At 53.4% G+C, this 21351-nt stretch overlaps 2 protein-coding genes across 3 annotated transcripts in view; one reads left to right on the top strand and one right to left on the bottom strand.

The window, feature by feature from the left end:
• The window catches only part of GALNT2 (polypeptide N-acetylgalactosaminyltransferase 2), a 176674-nt gene that overhangs the window by 115701 nt on the left and 39622 nt on the right, over positions 1-21351 (bottom strand). The gene's annotated exons all lie outside the window — the stretch shown is intronic.
• On the top strand, positions 237-746 carry LOC130853277 (40S ribosomal protein S13-like). Its single transcript, XM_057734935.1, has one exon. It carries the CDS (start codon positions 245-247, stop codon positions 698-700), a length of 456 nt encoding a protein of 151 aa, XP_057590918.1. The 5' UTR covers positions 237-244; the 3' UTR covers positions 701-746.

Below are 21351 nucleotides of genomic sequence, written 5' to 3'. Positions count from 1 at the left end.
TGTCTGCTGTCTCCCCCTCACACAGGCCTCTGCCTCCTCCAGCTCTGGCCTCCGCTGGGCTTCCTGGTCCTGAAACAAAGCACTGTCTCTTGCTCAGCAGCTCAGTGGCTTTTCTGGATGGACCGACACCAACACCAAGTACAATGATTCTCCAAGTTCCAAAAAACCAACTCACGGAAAAGGGAAAACTCTTTACGCAGACCCTTTGAAATCACTTGTCAAAAACAAGAAGCCAGCCGCCATCATGGGTGGCACGCACGCTCCCGGGAAGGGCCTGTCCCAGTCGGCTCTGCCCTACCACCGCAGCGTCCCCACATGGCTGAAGCTGACGTCTGACGACGTGAAGGAGCAAATCTACAAACTGGCCAAGAAGGGCCTGACTCCCTCACAAATCGGTGTGATCCTGAGAGATTCACATGGTGTTGCACAAGTACGTTTTGTGACAGGCAATAAAATCTTGAGAATTCTTAAGTCCAAAGGACTTGCTCCTGATCTTCCTGAGGACCTCTATCATTTAATTAAGAAAGCTGTTGCTGTTCGAAAACATCTTGAGAGAAACAGAAAGGATAAAGATGCTAAATTCCATCTGATTCTGATTGAGAGCCGTATTCACCGGTTGGCTCGATACTACAAGACCAAACGAGTCCTCCCCCCCAATTGGAAATACGAGTCATCCACAGCCTCTGCCCTGGTTGCATAAATTTGTCTATTGTACTCAAGCAATAAAATCATTGTTTAACTAGAAAGAAAAAAAAAAAAAAAAAAAAAACAAGAAGCCAGAGCCTGTCACCACGCGGGGAAACGTGAGACAGAGAAGACGCAGTCCACCCACCATCAGGACGCGGCCCAGGTGGCAGCAGTGCCGTTGTGGACCTCAGCGGGCGGCCGTGAGGAGGGCATGTCGGGTGCGGTCCGGTCTCTCCTTGGCGTCCCTGTCTACCAGCTGAAACTCAACACATACTGCTCAGCAAGGCTTTGGAGTGTTTCCCAGGCTCTGAGCCTTTTACACATGTTAACTCATTTAATTCTCTCAACAACTCAAGGTCAAAAAGCAAGGTAAGCCTACCAGAAACCCCCAGAAAACAGCAAAGTGCTGGCGAGGATGCAGAGAAATTGGAACCCTTGTGCATGGCTGGTGGGGATGTAACACGGTGCAGCCACTGAGGAAACCAGTATGGAGGGTCCTCAGAAAGTGAAAATGAGAACCACCACACGATCCGGCAATTCCACTCCTGAGTATATACCCCAAAGAACTGAAAGCAGAGACTCGTGTACTCAAGTTCACAGCAGCACTGCTCAATACCCTAGAGGCAGAAGCAACACAAGTGTCCTCTGATGGGGGAAGGAACAAACAAAATGTGATATATCCATAGAGTGGAATGTTACAACGCTTTTAAAAGGGAGGAAGTTCTGACACCTGCTACAACATGGTTGAGGCTTGAGGACGTTACACTCAGTGAAGCAAGTCAGTCACGAAAGGACCCATGTTATATGATTCCATTAATATGAGGTACCGAAGTGGTCAAATTCACAGACACAGAAAGTAGAAGGGTGGCTGCCAGGTCTGAGGGGAGGGGGTAATGAGGGGTTGGTGTTTAACAGGGACAGAGTTATAATTCAGGAAGATGAAAAAGTTCTGGAGGTGCGGGACTTCCCTGGCGGTCCAGTGGTTAAGACGTCATCTTCCAATGCAGGGGGTGCAGGTTTGATCCTTGGTTGGGGAGCTGAGATCCTATGTGCCTCGCGGCCAAAAGACCAAAACATAAAACAGAAGCAGTACTGTCACAAATTCAAAAAAGACAAAAAAAAAAAAAAGGTCCACATTTAAAAAAAAAAGTTCTGGAGGTGGATGTTAGTGCTGGTTAGACAATAATGTGAATGTTTTCAATGCCACTCATAATGTACACTTAAAAATGGTTAAGATGGTAAATGTTATGTTAGAAATATTTTGCCACAATAAAAAAATGATTTAGGGACTTCCTAGGGGGCAGAGTGGTTAAGAATCCGCCTGCCAACGCAGGGGACACGGGTTCGATCCCTGCTCCACGAAGATCCCACGTGCTGCTGCAACTAAGCCCATGAGCCGCAACTATTGAGCCCATGTGCTGCAACTACTGAAGGCCACATGCCTAGAGCCCATGCTCCACAACAGGAGAAGCCTTCAAAATGAGAAGCCCGCGCACCACAATGAAAAGCAGCCCCCGCTCGCCACAACTAGAGAAAGCCCATGTGAAGCAACGAAGACCCAACGCAGCCAATAAATAAATAAATTTTTTTGAAAAAAGATTTAAAGCGAAGTAAGGGGCACAGCCAAGGTCTGAACTAAGGGTCTGGGCCTGAGGCCATCTTAAATGATGGATAAGGTCTCCTCTTTCAGCTGTAACATTAAGACTCCTGTCTCCTAAATAAACCAGCTCCTACTCTTCTCCTGTAGGGGGACCTAATTCACACCCCCCTTAAAAAACACTTTACCTAGAATGTTGTTAAGAATCTTCATCCACATAGCTATGCACTCTAGTTTGTGGTTTGTTCCAAAAACATATACATTTGCAAGGAATGCTGAAATTTTTCCATGATGACACAAAGCCAGAGAAATAAGGTTACAGCTCTTTCAGACCCCAGCAAAGCAGAAGTCTTAATTTTTCTTTCCTTTAACCCCACCATCTGGTAATTTATTCAGATCCTCTGGATAAATTTAAATACTGTGTAAGTGGGCTGCATAAAGGCACGTACCTCCGAGAACCACCGTATTGCACGTCACGCTAGATGATTTAGACAATCTATTTGCCACACAGCCTCTCCCCGAGGAACAGGGAAAGGGGAGCAGAGCGGAGACTGGTAAACAAGATAGTATCTAAACACCAACGTGGACAGAATTAGGCATAGGAGGGGGAAGGATGAAACCATAATACATTCGCAAAAAAGCCTCCAGCAGCGGGAGGGAGCCAGCCCAGGAAATGTAGCCTGAAGAAATGACAAGTTTCCCCAGCACCGCCGCCAACACCCCCAGTTACGATTCTGAATTTCTATAGCAACAGGCAGTGGGCTTCAAAGGGATGTCACAAGCCACAGTGTCTCCCCCTCCGTGGGCACCCAGGGATCAACCACCCCCTGTACCCAAACCCACTGCTCTGGTGCTGGAGGAAGGGAGGCTTGGAGAGCAGAGAGGAGCCCTGCATGGAGGGTGCCCTGGCAGAGGCTCTCATCTGGCTGGGCAGGGACACAGCAGCCCGGGCAAGCACAGCCTCTCTGGGCCCGGGTTGTCGCATGGTGTGCAAAGAAGGCTGGGCCAATTCACCTTTGCTGTCCCTCCCAGTGTCCTGCAACGCTGAGTCTGTGAACACAACCTGAGCGACTAGCCCATAGGACAATGAAAGGCTTCCTAGAGCTTAAGAAGCCTCATTCCAAGTTTGCATTCCCCAAAGCAAAATGATTCTCCAGGAAGCTGAGTAATCTTCACAGGTGGTAACAAGGCCAAATTTCCTTTAACAGCATCATGGGGTCCCAGCTTTACCCCCTAGTCCATGCACTGGCAAAAGACTGGGCTCAGCACTTTGCTGCTTCTTCCCTAGAATTATATTTTAAAAAACAAAAAACAAAACTCCTGTTATACCACTCCCCTGGTGGCCATTTTCTCATAATCCTACCAGCTTTGGGCTGACTGGTAGGTTAGAGAGTTTCCAGCTTATCAGGAAGAAAAGGACAGTGTGCATCTAGAATCGGCCACTTGGGGCAGCACAACCACTGCCCCAAGGTCAGGTGTTCAGCACGCCTGTCCTGCAGCAGCAGTGATGTCGGCAGGTGTGTAGCACACCTGTCTCAGAACAGCAGTGATGTCAGCAGGTGTGCAGCACACCTGTCTCGGAACAGCAGTGATGTCAGCAAGTGTGCAGCACACCTGTCCCACAGCACCAATGATTGCTCCACTCTGAGGAAAGGTGGGAGCCTCTGCAGCCAGTCCACCTAAAGCCAAGGCTTTTACTCTCTCTCCCGTAGACACGGCAGAGGAGGGGTGAGATCCCACCGCGGGACCCAGTGGTGCGCCCACCAGGGGAACAGAGGTGGAGGATCAGCCACCCACACTCTCCGCACCACCTCACAGAGCGAAGGGCACGTGGCAAATCCCCTTGCTCGGACGAAAGGGAAGCCCACCGTGCACATGGTTCTTTCTTCTGTTTGTCCCAGTTTTCCTTTATGCTAATGAATTTTCACACCTACCTCCAGGCCACCCAGGGAATGGGTCAGGACATATATCTCAGGTAAATCTGCGTGTGCAGAATACCCCATCCTCCCCTCACAGGAGCGGTGAGTACTGCTGGAGGCAGAGCTGGGATCCACAGCCCAGAGCAGGCAGTCTCTGTGCGGCCCATACAGCTGGGGTGGGGGGAGGGCAGCGGACACAGACGGATGCGCCTCGCATCATCAGAAAGACCCACAGACGAATGCGCTCAGGTTTCAATGCTAAGTCACGGTTCTTCAGGTGCATCAATGAGACCTCGGTGTTCTCACCTAAATTTCCTTGCTTACATACACAGAGATGGGGATGAATTACCCCTTTCACACAGTAAGGAAAGGGATCAGGGAAGTGCGGTGACTGTCAGTGGTCCATGGTAAACAGCAGCTAGAGAAAGCCCGTGGCTCCTAGTTGGTCTCACCAGACCACGGTTCCTGGACACTGGATGCCGAGGGGCCATCCTTGGGATCCCCATCGCTGACAGCTGATGGAACCACTGGGAGAGGGAGAGGCTGCGACCAGACGATTTGGGAAAGATGTCAGCAGTGACAAGCAAGGGGTTTTGATTAAACCATCACTGAATAAAGTCCAAGGAGAAAAAGGTAAAGGGCGGGGTGAAGGATTAGAATGAGGCAACTTGTTTGGTAAAACAAACCACAACTAAAATACCAGGGGACAAGATGCTGTTGAAAGACTTGAAGGAAATCTTCATTTCCATAAAGTCAACAGAAGTCAAAGGAGAAAGTGTTTCAATTTTCATTCATGAAAGAAAATAAAAGCTGAACCCTATGCAACATTAATCCTGAGCCCATCCTATTTTATCACGAGCTTCTCCCTCTTTTCAGTGTGTTTAGTTAACCCAGTTGCAATCCAAGCTGGATACCTTGAGAAAGGCCGGCAGGTCCTCTCGGCTGTGTCAGGACACGGGGGTCTGCAGCAGTGGGCTCCTGACTCTCCGGGCGGTAGCAGCTGAGGAGGTGCAAGATCCGCTTCCCAGCCTCGGCACCTGGCCAAGAGCACCTTCTGGGTGACAGCGAGGGGTGACATCTGCTTGACCACAGGGTGACTCAGAATTAGACCTGGCTCCCCGTGAAATCCTCCTGCTGCATCAGCCACCCCCTCACAGCAGGGACCTTGGCTACATCCCGGCTACACCCCTTTCTGGGACGGGCCCAGAGCAGCCAGACAGACAGCGACTCTTCTGTACAAGCATCCTGCCTCCCTGCTCTCGCTCCAGGAACACCGGGGACAGCCCTCATCCTGGAGAGCTTTGCCCCGAGGAGAGGGGCGTGAAGCAGAAGCCCGCGGGGGCAGGACCAGCCCTCTGCCTGGAAGAAGAGCCTCATGCGTCAGGAATGACCCATGGCCTCCTGGCAGCTGGCACCAGCGAGAGGCCAGGGAAGGCAGGGGAGGAGCCGGCTGAGCGGTGGGAAAACCTCTTGGGTGATTTCGACATGCTCTTGTAGGACGACCTTGGCTCAGACACTGAGCCTGGTTTCCTGCAAAGGGCACGACCAGGAACCTCCCCCAGCTTGTCGGCTCCAAACCAGCTAAGGATGGCGTCAGGGCAGACGCGGCCCATCATCTCCAAGGGGCTCTCGTGCCCAGGTCTCCAGGAGGAGCAGGAGCCCCGAGTCTGCGATGTACACTCCCCTCTTTGGGGTGGACGTACTCTCCCAGGGAGGGGAGGCTGTGGCCTGGGCCAGGTGGCTGTCAGGAGACCACACACCACGTGCTAAAAATCAAAGTGGGCAGGGAACCCGGGATACACAGGCCGTAACCGACGCAGCATGTCCGAAATGCTGGCAAAATGTCAAGCGTACGACCAACCCCGCCCCCCTCGGAGCTCGATGGCGGGTCATCTGCGGATGGTGGGCGGCCAGACACGCCTGGACTGTAAGACAAGGAGCGAACGGAGCAGGCACGCTCTGATCCGGTGTTAAAAATAAGTGCAGGTTCAACAGCAGGTACCTGAGACCCCATTAAAAGAGCCCCCAACTCCCAAGACAGGCGAGAAGGAAAGTGATGCTTATGCAGGATCTCCCGCGCGCCCAAGGCTTTACACACCTCCGCTCACTGCATTCTCCTGACAGGGCTCCTGAGTAAACCTTTTCATCCTCCTTTTACAGAAGAGGAAACTGGGGGTCAGAACGACGGCACCTGTCTCACGTCCCTCAAGCAACAAATCACAGAGACAGATCCCACATTCACAGCCAAGCCCACCAGGCTCAAGAAGCACCCCCAGCCCCGAGCCCCGTCTCTGCAGGGGGCAGGACGAAGGGCTCATCACTGAGTCATTAAGAGATGCCACGGGGGAAGGCAGGTCTGATGGCGGCTGTGGCTGACAATTCAAAGAAAGAAAGGTGGAAGGCACCTGGGCTGAATTCAGACTTTCTCTGTCAGCACAACGGAAGTGAGATGAAGAAATCTGGAGAATGCTTTCTTCTCTCAAACAAGCATCACCAAGCAGAATCATAAAGAGAAAGAACGAGCCTCAGGAATCGGTACAAAATGAAGATTCTGTACCGGAGACTAAAGTATGGGTTTATCAGTGACTGTCCTCCCCTGCGATTCTTACACGAACACCCAAACCCATGCCTTTGGCCAGGACAGCATCTCCACCATCGCTCACTCCTCAGGAGAGCCAGGTCCACACACCAAGTGTCACCTGTTCCTGGATGCAGGACTGTTCCCATCCCAGCTCTGAAATGAAGGTGAGTCTGAAAACTGAGGGTGGGACATAATAAAATGATGGTGTATCTTATAATCCCTCACACCTAAGATTGAACTTATCTGTTATAATGCTTTGAAATTATATAACATTTCATTATTTAACCTTTAGATGATTCAAAACACTGTCAAATACTCTGTCTCTTTGGAGCTTTACCAGAAGTTTTTTAATTCCCACTGTACTTAAATAAAAGTGGAGAAGTGGAGTCAGACTGCTCGGGGATTTTTTTAAACAAGTGGCAGCGCCAAGACTGGACTGGAATTTTCTGAGCTGGGCCCACGGGGAGGTGCCTGAAAGTTCAGCGTGGATGTGGCAGGTAAAATGCAGGTGGACTGGCAGCCACGTCACCCCACACCCGGCGCCAGTCTGCAGATCAAAACCACCAGACGTCTTGTGAGCTGACTTGGGGGGAGAGGTCTGTAAATACAGAGCCTCGCTGGCCTCAAAAGAGGCTGAGTCAAGGAAACCAGTCCTCCCCACTGAGCCCGGGACACCCGCCGCCTGGCCCCAGCCCAGAAGGAGGGGAGGATCGGGGAGGGAAGGTTGGAAACGGGCCCTGAAACAGAGAGAATGGCTGTCGTGTGTGGACAACGGGGTAGCTGCTGGGGGGGTGGTGGGGGGGGGTGGACTTAGAACTCCGCTTCCCACAATATCCAACAAATTCAGGGGAACGAAGAATTAAAGATAGAAATCAAGCAAACAAACCAAACACCGGAACACTGTGTAAGTAAATATTAGTTATCTGATTTGTAGATGAGAAGGGCATTTCTGAACTTAAAACCAATGGAAGAAACCACAAATGAAAAGATGAGAATTTTAACTACACAAAGTGAGATCTCCTGTTTAAAAAAAAAATAGGAAAAAGAAAAAAAAAAGTCAGGGGAAAGATCAGCCCCCAGAAATAGACAAAGGGACGTAATTTGTAACATTTATTAAACAGAGAATACAAAGTAAGGAGAAAAACAGGCTATGAGATAAATTAATACAAGTGGGAAGCTGCTCCATCCATCCGAGTTAAAGAACTGCAAATGCAACGCCAGCCACCAGGATGAACCAAGGTTTTATTTGCAAATGTTAACATCTGTCACGGCAAAGGTACAAAAGAGTCTTCTGGTCCAAATATAAACTGGTACAACCCTTCTGAAAAGGAGTTGACGATAGCTAACCTTTCTGAAAAGGAGGGGACAACATCTACCTCAGAAATGTTCAAACTCCCCGACCCTGTAATTCTACTCTTAGGAATTTATTCTAAGGAAACAGTGAAAAATGCAGCCAAAGTGTGTGTAAAAAGGTGTTCACTGTAAGTTAAATGACTGGCAGAATTAGCTAGGGAGATTGGGACGTAACCTCGCATTGTTAATCAAAGTTTTTCAGATCATGAAAATTTACTTATAATGTATTGTTAAACTTTTCAAGCAGGAAAAAAAACTGTACATGCTTTTATCTCAAAGATATTAAAAAACGAAGAGAATAAAGCTTAGAAGGAACCATGGCAGTGCTGCTTTCGAGGTATGGATTACGTGTTATTTCTTTTTGCTTCCTATAATGCTCTTCCATATTTTTATAATTAATATAAATTCTATAACATATATGTATATAGAATTAATACAATTCTATAATGGGGGGTGGGTAACAGATGAATATCCTTATCTTCTCATCCAAGGCAAAGGGAGGCCATCACAGCAGACACTAATACCTTTAGTGGTGCTCAGAAAGAAGAGACACATCTAACATAGCAGTTGTTTATTTTGCAACAAACTGCCTAAAACATTTTTTTAATCACTGCTTTAATTCTTTCAACCATTGGCTCAACCTGCATCAAGAAAGGCACAGATCACCCCTTTTTATTTCAGTACCGCCATCCTCTCCTTCTTTTCCTTAAGTAAGCACCAAGACAGTTTGCAAGTCACCAGGCTCACTAAGGCCCTTTCTTAAGGCTCCTATTTTCACATCGATCAGCAAGACCCAGCCTTGCAGCAAAACCGGCGGCGGGGGCAGTGAAAGCTGGCAGGCAACTCTCCCATCCCACAGCCACGCTGGGGCCAGCTGGAGGGGCTTTCCCCGGGTTCCAGGAGCTTCGATGCACACCAGGCAGCCCGCCCCTCTGTGGGGACCCCAGCATCAGCCAGACAGATGGTCACGGAGCCCCTCCTGGGAGAGGATTCCCCTGGTTCCTGGGTTGGAGGTCCTGGCATCTCCCATCTCTGTCCCTTTTGGGGCTACGAAACCAGATCAGAAGAGGTTACCCCAGGGATCTGCACCTGGCCCAGCCAAGCCCTCGCTTATCTCTCTGGGACTCACCCTCCAGCCTTCCGCTCCCCTGAGAAACAGAGAGCAGTCAGGCTGGGTCGGGGCATGGGGCCAGCCCCTCTGCTGCTTCTGCCCGCACCCCCCAGCTTCCATCCTGACCCAGTGTGCTGCTCCGCTGGGGGCCCACACACTCCTCAAAGTGGGTCAGCCACTGTCAGCCAAGCTCAACTAAACACACACAGCTCAGACCTCCCAACCTGGCTAAATGGAAATGCCAGACAGTCCGTCTGCAGAGGTCCCCCCCGGGGCGATAGGGCAGGAGCGCCCCATGGGGAGGAGCCAGGGCCAGCGAGGCCCGTCGTGCTCCAGACACAGTGCCGCGCGAGCTGCCTGCCTCCCCAGGGGACCCCAAGCCTCCCGGCCTGTGTGCCACAGGTGTTCCTTGAGGTACCCACCCCATCACGGGGTCCACACGAGGCGTCCAGACCCCTTCCAGCCGGGCTCCCAGCGCAGCACATCCTTCACCCGAGATCACGCACAGTAGCAGCCAGAGATGGGTACTTAATGAGTGCTTCTCCGAGGCCACTTAATCTCCTTAACTAGGAAGGCATCCGCGGCCTGTGCGCTGCGTGGACGGTCAGCTCACATACAAAGGGCTCCAGCTCCAGCTCAGAAACTGCCAGGAGCGTGCGGGTGGCGGGCAGGGGAGGGGGTGTTGAAAGAACTTCTCAGACCCTAAAATGTGAAGGAGTTAGAGAGGCTCAGCTTACAGCGGGAAGACCTGAGTGGTGTGGGGGTGCTTTTCAGATATTCAGGAGATTATCATGTGCGAGAGGTACCAGGACCAGAAAGTTCCACAGTGGGGGATGTCGGCCAACCAGAAGCTTCGGAGACAGAGAGGACTCCAGGGCTGTCTCGAGCCCTGTACTTCACAGGTGAGAAGGCTGGGGTCACACAGACCTTTCCGCGTGGCCTGGACGACGCGGGGCTGTGGTCCTGCCTGCTTAGAACGTTCCAGCTGGAGGGTCCTCAGGGGGCTGAGCGGGGGAACACCTGCACTGGGCGCAGCTGTGAAAGCTTTCAGAGCTAATGCTCTGGCACTGACGGAGCGACAGAGGGAGGAACCAGGTACGCGGCCACCCCTGAAGGACACTCGGGTGCACTGGCTCCTCTCATAAGATTTAGGTTTGTGGATTTTCTCCCCAAATAGCACACAGGCTATAGGATAGGAAAGAAAAAGAGTATTAAGAAATAGAAAAATTCACAGCATATCTGCACTCAGAATTTGGCTTTAAACCCCAGCAACATAATCTATTTTGAGCGTAAGACAAGTTTGCTAATTCCCAACGAGCCAGATTAGAAACAGACTACAAACGAACAGCAAACTCACCACAAAATTACGAGAGCGCCCAAAATACACCCATCACTTACAAGCTGCTAACGGCGGCATGGGGCCACTGAGTGACCTATGTCCTGGGGCCCTGGAGGAAGGGTGCAGAGGTAGTGCTGGTCCTCTAGAAAGTTCCCCCCAGCCAACCCTGCTGACCCTATGGGCCCTGAAAGGCTCAGGGGACAGGAGAGCACCATGGTTGGGGCGCTAGCCCAGATTTGGGAAGGCGGGGGTTCAAGAAGACTGTCCTGAGCAGGGCCCTTCGGGGGACGTGGGGGAGTGCTCCGGCAGAGGGAAGAAAAGGTTCTGCAAAAGGGAAGGCTGGAACTGGAGCACGGAAGGGTCTGGAACAAAGAGGCTTCCCAGCCATAGCTCAGGTACTCTGACCACTAGGGAGACACACCCAGAAAAGAGCAAAGTCCACACAGATGTCCTCGGCAAACTCCCCTGCTCCGAGACAGTTTCTCCTCCCCTGTCCCCCCCTAAGAAGTGGTGACTCTCGGGAGACACACTGGAGCCCAGTGGTTCCAACCACTGGACACGAGAACCAGCTGGGGGTCTTTATCCTGCAGCCAGGGACACAGACGCCTGGACTCCAAGCCCCCGGTGGGGGGACACTTTGGGCAGCATGAAGCCCACCCCCCCACCAGGGCCCAGGCCCGTGCCAAGCGCCCCCAACCCCAGCATTGCCGGGACCATCAGAGGTCCTGCAGAGGCCCCGCTCGGGCACCGTGCCCTCAGGAGTCTGTGCCCGTGGTGAGTGGGGGTGAGAGCCCCACCCCCGAGGGCCTGGAGGACTTGGAGACCATCCTTGCAAAGATGAGATACTCCAGGGAACAGGCAGAAAGACCGCATCTGGGGCCGACAGTGGGTCCTATTTGTTCTCGCACCCGAAGCACAGCCCACAGAGGCCACTGGGGGCCACGGACCCCACAGGGGCACTGAGGTCATTGTGCCGCTTTCAGGGCAGGACCATGGGGACATCCTGTCTTTGCCTGCGAAGACGCTCTCTGTCACACACATTGGAAGCAACGCAGTAGCCACGAGGAGTGCGTTCCAGCACGACGACCCCCACCCAAGGCCCTGCGCGCACCCTCCCCCCACCCCCTGCCCTGAGCTGGCTGCAGGGCGCTGATGGGGGCACGCAGCAAGGGTGCCCACGGCCCGTTCTCTCTAAAATCAACTTTCATCAGGAATTCCAAATCAAACCCTAAGACAGGCCTCCAGAGCAGGTGACCGGGAGAGCCACCAAGGGGACAGGGGAGGGGCCCACCTGTCACGTGGTGGGACGTAAGGGCAGCCCCCGCCCCGACCCTCTTCCCAAACGAGGTGCCCCCGGCCCGCAGGGAGAAGCTTGTGTTTTCTGGATCTTGTTCAGGCTCTAGCGATGTGCAAACGTCAACCCTCATCCTAAGAGCGAGCAGACCCTCGCAGGCAGGCCCACCGCCAGCTCGCAGGGAGAGGGAGCCCCAGAAGGAGCAACGAGGCCGTGAGTTGACAGGGCTGAAGGGCTGAGGGCTGGGGACAAACTCAGGCCCATCACTCCTTCCTCCTGACGCCGAGGGCAGGGCTGTCCTGTTCACCCCCACGAGTCCCTCTCCCGGCCTCAGGGGAGGGTGCCCTGGAGGCCACATGCACCCGTGAGCTGACAGGTTACCCGCCCGAGGGCGCGAACCCTAGGCCACGCCTGCTCTCTGGCCCAGGGGCACGGACAGACTTCTTCCTGTCGTGAGGTAGGATGGGGGGTCCTCTCCTCCACACCCCAATTCTCTCAAAGCATCAGCATCCATGAGTCCTCAACTGCACCCCTTTTTAATCCAAGAGGCACACAGCTCCCTGGGCTGCAGGCTCCAAGTCCCACTCACACCCACCTCCTCACAGCAGTACCCCAGGGAGCCCCAAAGCCCACAGCTGACCCCGCGTCTGGACCACACTCTTCCCCAGGCCCCTCTGTGCACCCGGCAGAGCAGGAGGTCCTTGCCTCCCCCATGGGGCCCCAACCGTGCCCCCGCTCCGGGCTCTGGACCATGTGCTCCCAGGGCCCACCCCTCCCCAGGCACCCCACCTTGTGAGGTTCCCCACCTCAGGGTCTCCCTTGGGCTGTCCCGTGAGCCAGGACTGTGTCGTCCCCACCTGCCACCTGGGCAATGCCCCTCATCAGAGGTCCCCATCTCCCTCCCTACCAGTCCCTTTATTCACGTGTGGCCTCCGCCAGCCCCTGGGCGCTTGGGGAAGCCACCCGCCTCCCCCTTGTCTGGTAAGTTTCGGCCACGGAAACACAGAATCGAGGAAAGACAGGAGGGAACATGAGAACTCTGAAGAAAATCCTTTCTAGCATGGCTGGGCACATGTGTTCCAGTTCTGAAGAAAAGACGGTATGAAGCATGACAAGAGGGTTTAAAGCGAGCTTAGTTTTTCACTGAAACGGAAGGCAGGAACATCACTGTTGGAAACTCGCAGAATCTGCTCATCTGACATAACGTTGCCTGTTCTTCTCCACACCTCAGTATAATTTCTCAGTGCCTGAAGGCAGTGACCCACCCCCTCTAAACGCACAGCTCTCCAGCCACCGAAATCTATGACCTCGGATGAGAAACCCCCACCTTCCTTCTATACAACTTGGGATATTTTCAATGCTACTGACATTTCCACACAGGCGGTATTACAAGATACAAAATTTCACACACAATCCTGGCCGAAAGGCTCACAATCCAAACGCAGTAAGTCAATCTTTCATCTCTCATTAGTCAATCTGCCTTACTTAAAACGCGTGATGCTATCAAACTCCAGCCCGGCCTGGCGTGACACTCCTCAGGGAGGGGCTGAGGGCAGCCCAGCAAACTGCAGGGTCTGAAAAACACAGGGACTTTGTCCAGCTGTTCTTTCTTCCTCCACGCTCCCTCCCCACCTTGTACAACTTCCTTAGCCCCATCTCAGTTCATCTTATTTGGGGAAAGAGAGCTGACCCTGTAATTCTGCAATAGACTATCACATTTTCAAAGGTTTGGCTGTCTTCTCTTGACGTCTACTGACTTTAAATTAGGCTTAAGACGCCTTCCCGTTTGACAAGAATAGAGAATAAGGATTTGGTGGAGATCAGGTTACATGATGAGTCAAAGTTTTCCAACTTCTTCAACAAATAAAGCAGAATGAGAAGGGAGGAGGTGGTCTGTGTGGTAAAGAAGAACCGTCCTCATGAAAACAGAGGTGGTGCAGACCAACTGTGATCTTTCAGCACTCAGACCACTGACTGGAGTGCAGTAACCTGGATTTAATAACCACACAGGTGGGTTCTGGAGGGAAAGACCATATTCCCAGACCAAATGGACCCACATCTGTAATAGGGGGACCCGGGTGGGGCCGTGAAAGCAGGACTCACCCACCCCCATGACCCCCACTTTGCTTGCTGGATTCATGGGGAGGACCAAAAGTAAGTAGAAGGTTCTAAGACCTTTATTTCTCCGAGAACCTTAAGGAATTCAGTGTGTTCAGGAACACTGCAAGCACCTCCCAATCTCTCTGCCACCTGCCCCCCGGGAGCACCCAGAGACCTGAAATTAACCCCTGTTATGCTACACCTCAGCTACTTTCGGACACGGTGCAAGCAGGATTTTTCATGCCATGGGCAGATTTGGGGAGAACTCCTAAAAATATTTTCTTTGCTCTTTAATAACATTTAACAACACTGGTGACAAGGGGACATGCCAGCTTGTCACAGCCCAGTACAACCACAGCTCAGCTCAGAAGGGCTCTTCCGGTCGAGGGACAGCCCTTTCATCAACGATCACCAACACAGCATCACGCTGCATTCTTCAGAGATGGTGTCGTCCCCTCTCCCAGTCTCCAAGTTTGCAGCAAAATTAAAGACAAGGAAATAATCAAATTGATTCCAAGAAAGGACCTACCAATACTTTGACTTAATTTAATTCCATCTAAATCTACGCTGGGTAATACCGTTCACACTGTACGGATCTGTACAAAGATGACAACACCTTCCTTTCTTTTCAGACTTGAGCTGGGCACGTGGTTAGTTTCAGTGCTGCTGGAAGTCCAGAGGGCAGGAACCAGCATCTCAGCTCACCAACAAGCCACCATCTGCATATTTTAATTACATGTGGGAGCTGTGCTCTGGGACCTCCGAAGTTCACCAAGTGAACAAAAGACTAAGAAACCAACACTACGGTGTTCTCACACATTCAGAGCGCTCACATGGTGTGGTTTCGGGGTTTGGTTTCCATATCTCATTTGCTAAGGTCATTTTCAAAACTGCAGATGATGAGAAACAAAAGCTATGATGGTGGGGCTAAAGGAAACAAAAGAAGGCAATTAAAACATTCTGTTTCCCACAGTATAGGAGAAGGGTGTAAGTACACTTGCTGCCTTATAACGAATATAGATTTTTCCCCCTTTCCACAACAGCAGAAAGCGAGGACGCAACAAAGACATCCAAAAACTGAAGTCAAGGTCTGTCCCAACACGGGCTCGGGTGGGACCATCCCAAATGCGTACAGAGTGAAAGACAAGACTGGACAGTGGCGAGAGGCCAGCCCTCAGGACCGGAAAGCCTCAGGAGCTGCACTTAACTAGGAGAGGCAGTACAGGTGGGCTGCTTTCAGATCCTGGAACTCCTACACCGATGGTGTGAGCCACCCCTCAAACAGTCTCCGGGGTAGACCCTTGGCATGCCCGCGATGGTGCTGTGACGGAAAACATCTCTGGAACTCCTCTCGTGGATGGGGTGCCCAGAGCCCACAGCATAATTTTCATCCTTTAAGGCTTATTTGTTTTTTTGGAAACAGCTAATAACCATTCAGAGCCAAGAGTAATGAACAGGGTGGGTGACTCAGCTCGGTAATTTCATTCTTGGTCAGGAACTCACAGTGGGCTGAAAACAACCAGTGCGTGTTCTCAGACAGCTCGTAATCCAGCTGTGGCGGTGACGTGGAGAGCAGACCTCCAACCACGCTCTGTGCAGGGACATGGGGGGGGGGGGGCGCTCCTCCCCAAACAGGATCTGGGAAGATCACCCCTTCTCTGCACGCACACATTCCGATGAGTCTGTGAAATCCAGTCCTCTGGTTCACAGTCCTTCCTGATAAATCACTACTGCTCGTCCTCAACTCAATGCAACCCCTAACGAGTTATTATTAACGAGGGGACACTGAGCACTTGAACCGCTAATCAAGATGAGGAGCTAGAACCCTGCAGAGACGCCAGCACCACGGGGGTGGACGCCAGCGTCCAGGGGCTCGTGCAGACACAGCGTGCATCACGCATGGGGCAGATATGTTTACACGCACTGCACAGACTTACAGCTCATCCCAATCATCTTTAGTGGGTTTACCCTAAATACAGATAAGAAATTCACTGTTCATAATAGCTGAGACCTTTACAATCCTCTGGAGGAAAACACGTGCAGCCCCACCTTTCACATCCCTCCGCACTGGCTGATAGGCTGTGGTTTTCTGGTTTCTCTACACCTGGAAGAAAACATTTGCATTAAAAGGTGCAACTAAGAAGCATGAGATCAAGTGCAAACACAAACAGTAATGCAGGACCTCCCCGGCACACCGGCTTCCCGATGTGAAAACATGCGGGTTTCACCGAGAAGACGGGGCTGGGGGGAGAGGCGGGGCATCAGTGATCTGGGAACCTCGAGGCTTGGGATTCAGATTCTTTAAACCTGGGTCTAGTGGAGAGTGAGTTTTTTTCCAGGGAAAGCTATGCCACTTTCTTTTCCAAGAAGATAAGCAGCTGGGATACAGCCAGCTATTCTTCCTGACAATGATGTCACAAGTCCCCCCAGTGTGGCCCTCCTCCCAGGGGACACATGGCACTCCTGGTTCCAAAGGTCAGACCGTCCATCTCCGAGACGATCAATGGGAAGAGGATCTTTGCGCGGAACAGAGGCTGGTGCTGCCCTGCGACAAACACACAGCCCTGCAAGCTGCCTAACTGCACACTCGCCAAACCTCTTTTTCAAGCCCCACCCCGAGGATTCGGGAACAGCGCTAAAGCTCTCCTCGTCAGCAACGCAGCCAATTGGAAAACTGATGAGTAAAAGGAAGCAGAGCTCCAAAGAGTGAAACTCTGATGGTGGCAGAAGCCGAAGAATAGGAGGGGGGATCAGGAAAACCGAGGAAAGGACAGAAAGCAGACTTGTCTGTTCGTGTGCGAAAACCCTGCCGGTGCTTCTTCTAGCGCTGGGCGCCTCCCGGCCTGGGGCAGAGACAGTGCTTCTCCAGGGGGCTCCGGGACCCCTCACGTCCTCACACACAGGACCACCGGCCCAGCAGACAGGAGAGATGAGCCAGAGTGGGTACCCAGGTGGACAGGGAAGTGGCTCCATCCCACGGGGACACTGACTGCAGTTGCTGTAAGGTCGCCCCTACACAGGGACCGCGTGGCCAGCAAGACAGACTGCCACGGAGAGGCACCTGCCATGCACCCATCCTAAGGAGGCTTCTGATAAACACGCAGAGAGGTGAGACACCGTAAACCACCGTAATCAACATCTAGCCAGCCCCTACATCAAGGTTTGCTGAAGAGGCACTGGGCCTGCCAAAAAGTAAGGAAATGACTGGAAACTGTGTTTTAACTACAGGGCAGAAGCTGTGCCGGTATACAGCCTCGCTATGCCTGGCCATGAGTGATGCCCTGGGGCATGGTCCCTGGGAAGCAATACACTGGAGGGTGTGCGTGTGTGCGTGTGTGAGTGTGTGTAGGAGGAAGGGAGAAGCCCTCTCTCCCAGGCAGCCTGGGGAAGGGAGGAAGGGTGAGTGCTGAGTCCTCTGGAGGGAAGGGCAGAGGGGAAGCTGAAGGAGCAGCTCTGTGTCCAGCTCTGAGCCACGAGGGCCTAAACGGTGCGCCCAGCTGGCCCCAGTGATGCCTGACAGGAGAGGCACACAGGCTCTATTTAACACAGAACACAGGGACTTCCCTGGCGGCGCAGTGGCTAAGGATCCACCTGCCAATGCAGGGGACACGGGTTCTATCCCTGGTCCGAGAAGATCCTATATGCCCTGGAGTAACGAAGCCCGTGAGCCACCACTATTAAGCCTGCGCTCTAGAGCCCACAAGCCACAACTACTGAACCCGTGAATCACAGCTACTGAAGCCCGCGTGCCTAGAGCCCGTGCTCTGCAACAAGAGAAGCCACCGCACTGAGAAGCCCATGGACCGCAATGAAGAGCAGCCCCTGCTTGCCACAACTAGAGAAAGCCCGTGTGCAGCAACGAAGACCCAACACAGCCCCCCACCACCCGCAAAAAAAAACCCCACAAAACACAGAACACAGTGCCCCGCAGAGCAGAGATGCGGGGAGACACCCAGATGGGGCTCAGACACTAAGAGGGTTTGCAGCCTGGCAGCTCCAGACACACACCCTCGGCAGGGACCACACCCTCTTCAGGAAAAGCCCTGGCTGGGCTGATACGGATGCAGGCACCAATCACAAGGCGGCCTGAGACCCAACAACCTCAAAGGCCACTCGTGAGCAGCACCCGGCACAAAGGATGGGACGATGGGAAGAGACGGGGTGACCTCAGTAGGGCACAGGCCAGGGCGTGGGGCTGGAGAAACTCAGATGTGCTGTGTGACAGCACTCACCTGCTGAGCACCCAAAGGTGGCCCGGCCTGACACGGAGCCCGGACACGTACATCTCAGGAGAGGACACGACGATAAGAGATCGTCACGTCCTATGCCGGCAGTGTCTGCGGAAGTACCAGCTGGGGCGAGGAGAGCAGCGGGGAGGAGGACCTGGGCAGCGGCGGCAAACACCACGTCCTAATAGAAGGGAGCAGGCTCTCTGGGGAAAAGGCCGCTTCCAGGTCTGGGGCAGGAAACACACAACATGACCCTGGAAATCCTGTCATACCAGACAGCAAGCCACGAGGACCACGCCAAAAGGACCAGGAGCCACCTGAAGATGCTCCCATTGGCCAAAGCCGAGACAAGGTTAACATTCACATGAGTAGTTGAGAGAGGGCGGAATCAACCGAAAGATCAACTGAAACAAATGTTTCAATTCATGAGTTCATAATGATACAAAACCAAAGCAAACACAACCCCCTATTTGGTTACCACTGACTGGAAACTTCTAAATAAGAGGGAAAAGAACCTGGGGGGAAACCCGTGAGCAGACAGTCAGCCAAGGCAGAGCTGTCCTTTCCAGACGCCCTCTAACAAGGAAGTAAAAGCGGCTGAAGAATGAGGTGCTGGAACCCAGGGAGCGGGGCTGCACGCACAGCCTGAGAGGAGAACCGCCAGCCTGCCCACCGCCACCTGCACATTTGTGTCCCCAGATTCACAGCTGGGAAGCCTAACGCCCGATGTGCTAGGAGGTGGGCCTTGGAGAGGTGATCCGGTCATGAGGGATGAGCCGGCACAAATGGGACGAGTGTCCTTATAAAGGAGACAGCCCTGTCCCCTCCGCCCTGTGAGGACACAGAAGTCTGCAACCCGCAAGGGCGCCCTCACCCTGCTGGCCTGATCTCAGCCTTCCGGCCCCCAGAACGCTGAGAAACCAACGCCTTCTGTTTACCCAGTCTGCGGTGTTATGTCACAGCAACCTGAACAGACTGAGACAAGGTCCTCACAGGGTGGAAGGCGGGCCACGCTGAGGCTGGGGAGGGCAGGGAAGACCTGCTCACGCGGGGCCCTTCCTCCCAAGCCATAAAGCTGGGACTCCACGATGGGGAGACGGGCCGCATTTATGATTCAAATACCGCAGGTCAGCGTGGCGACCCTGCAGATGGTGGCACCGGTCACCACGCATGACTCACGCCCCTCGTCAAAGGCTGGCCTGCACACTGGAGACAGTGACCCACCCTTACCACTATTATTAAAGCCAAACCACATATTCACCGCAGAGATCAAGAGCTCAATCCCACGTTCTGGACCAGATGGAAAGGTGGGCTGAGGACACATCTCCCGGGTCAGGCGCACACTCCACCCAGGAGGCCAGCTCACGGTCAGGTCCGGGACCACCAGCTCAGTGGACTCCCGCCAGCCCCCCCACCCCCACCCCACCGCCAGCGCTGAGGTCACCACGCTGCCTCTTAAGCCCACTCACCCTCCTCTGGCTAAGAAATCCCTCCACCTCACCACCACGCAAACATAATCCTTTCAAAGTCAAAGAGGTAGTAACACGGAAAATGCCTGTCAACTTACTAACCTCATAATCCTTCCTGAATTTCACCAAGGAAGATTCACTTGGGAAAATTCCTTCACGAGTGACAGCTTGATGCTACCAGGTGACAGCAGAGAAAGGGCAGGAATGACTAAACCTCCTACTGGAATGAGGTGTGAAAAGAACAGGAAACTCAACAGAAAACCTGATATTCAACGTGGTCAAAAAGGAATCACGGTGGCCCGTTTCAAAAACCTCAGATTACCAGGGACGCAGTTCAGCGCGTGGGAACCTCCCACTCTAACCAAAGCCAGCTCTGAACTTGAAGGAAACAGACGACAAAACTGTCTTGCCTTAGCGTGAGACCCTGACACCCAAGGCTTGCAACACGATGGCCCTCATGCCGTCATGTCAAGCTGCACAGAGAAGCACAGAGAGTAAGCCCTTCATCCACTGCCTCACCTGTGTGTCAGGCGCACAGCACATGTCAACATTACTCCGCAAAAAAGAAACTCAGGGACCAGCCCTTCGTCTCAGCGACGAGTCACAGCAGCAACGGGAAGAGAGGCCCCCCTCCCGACTCAGTGCCTCATCCCGCAAGCCTGGCGGCACGGGTCCCCTCCCCTCCGAAGCTCCTTCTCAGAGAAGGTGGACTCTTACTTCATCAGGCATAAGGAAGCTGCCAGCACTCACTGGGCTCTGAAGGCAACCGGAGGAGCACCTGAAACCCCACTGATGTCTGCCCTGGGCACCTGTAGCCCCCAAACCGCACTCGGCGATGTCCAGGCCCCGGCTCCTTCTTCTGTACTCTGCATGGGATGCTGCGCTACATCTTCACGAGAGCTCAACTCTCACCCAGAGACAGTCTCCTGCTGCTCTCAGCAGGCTTCCTGTCCTTGCGGGAGGGGACCCTGCAACCCCCCCCAGGGCTCCTGGCAAGAGTGGCTGCGCCCTTCGGCTCCACGTATAGACTGGACACAGAGGCCGGGCAGACAAGACACAGAGGCCAGGCAGACGAGATGCCGGATGAGGGAAGAGAGGAGAGAGAGGAAGAAGCCGCTCAGACACGGTGGGGCCCATTCTCCCCCAGCTCCAGGCTGGACCGTCCCCTCCACTGCCCTCACACCTACAGACAAGAGTAGAGGACACTTCACAGCCCAGCACCTGCACCTTGGACACAGATGGAGGCAGAGCGCTTTCTGATCCTCAAGACTCCGGGACAACAAAAGCAACTGCACACTGCGGACAGGACACCGCTCTAAACGACGTGCTCCCAGCGCCGCCCAAGGCACCGCCTCCTTTCTTTATGATGCACCCGCCCCGTGTACACAGACCGCACGCCACACACCCCTTCCAGACGCACCAGGAGCGGGCACCCATGGCGAGCCAAGCCAGGGAAGCATGCGCTCCATCTAGGCTGGGTGCTGAGCTCAGGACGAGGAGACGTAGGGGTCCTCTGCAGAGGGAGGAGAGAGCAGCCGGCAGGCTGGGAGGAGCAGAGCTGGGACCCGGTATGCCCACCAAGATCTGGGTCATAGCCCTCATTCTCACCTGGCCTTCCTTCTTTCAGTACCGTGAGACACCCCAACATCCCCACGCGATAAACTCCCTTCTC

Source organism: Hippopotamus amphibius, chromosome 5 (genome assembly GCF_030028045.1).
Source record: "Hippopotamus amphibius kiboko isolate mHipAmp2 chromosome 5, mHipAmp2.hap2, whole genome shotgun sequence".
NCBI lineage: Eukaryota > Metazoa > Chordata > Mammalia > Artiodactyla > Hippopotamidae > Hippopotamus > Hippopotamus amphibius.
Note: the sequence above shows the minus strand (reverse complement) of the source record. Positions and strands in the feature narration are given on the sequence as shown.

Coding starts and splice junctions, on each gene's coding strand:
- LOC130853277 (XM_057734935.1), top strand. CDS start 245: ATGGGTGGCACGCACGCTCCCGGGAAGGGCCTGTCCCAGTCGGCTCTG.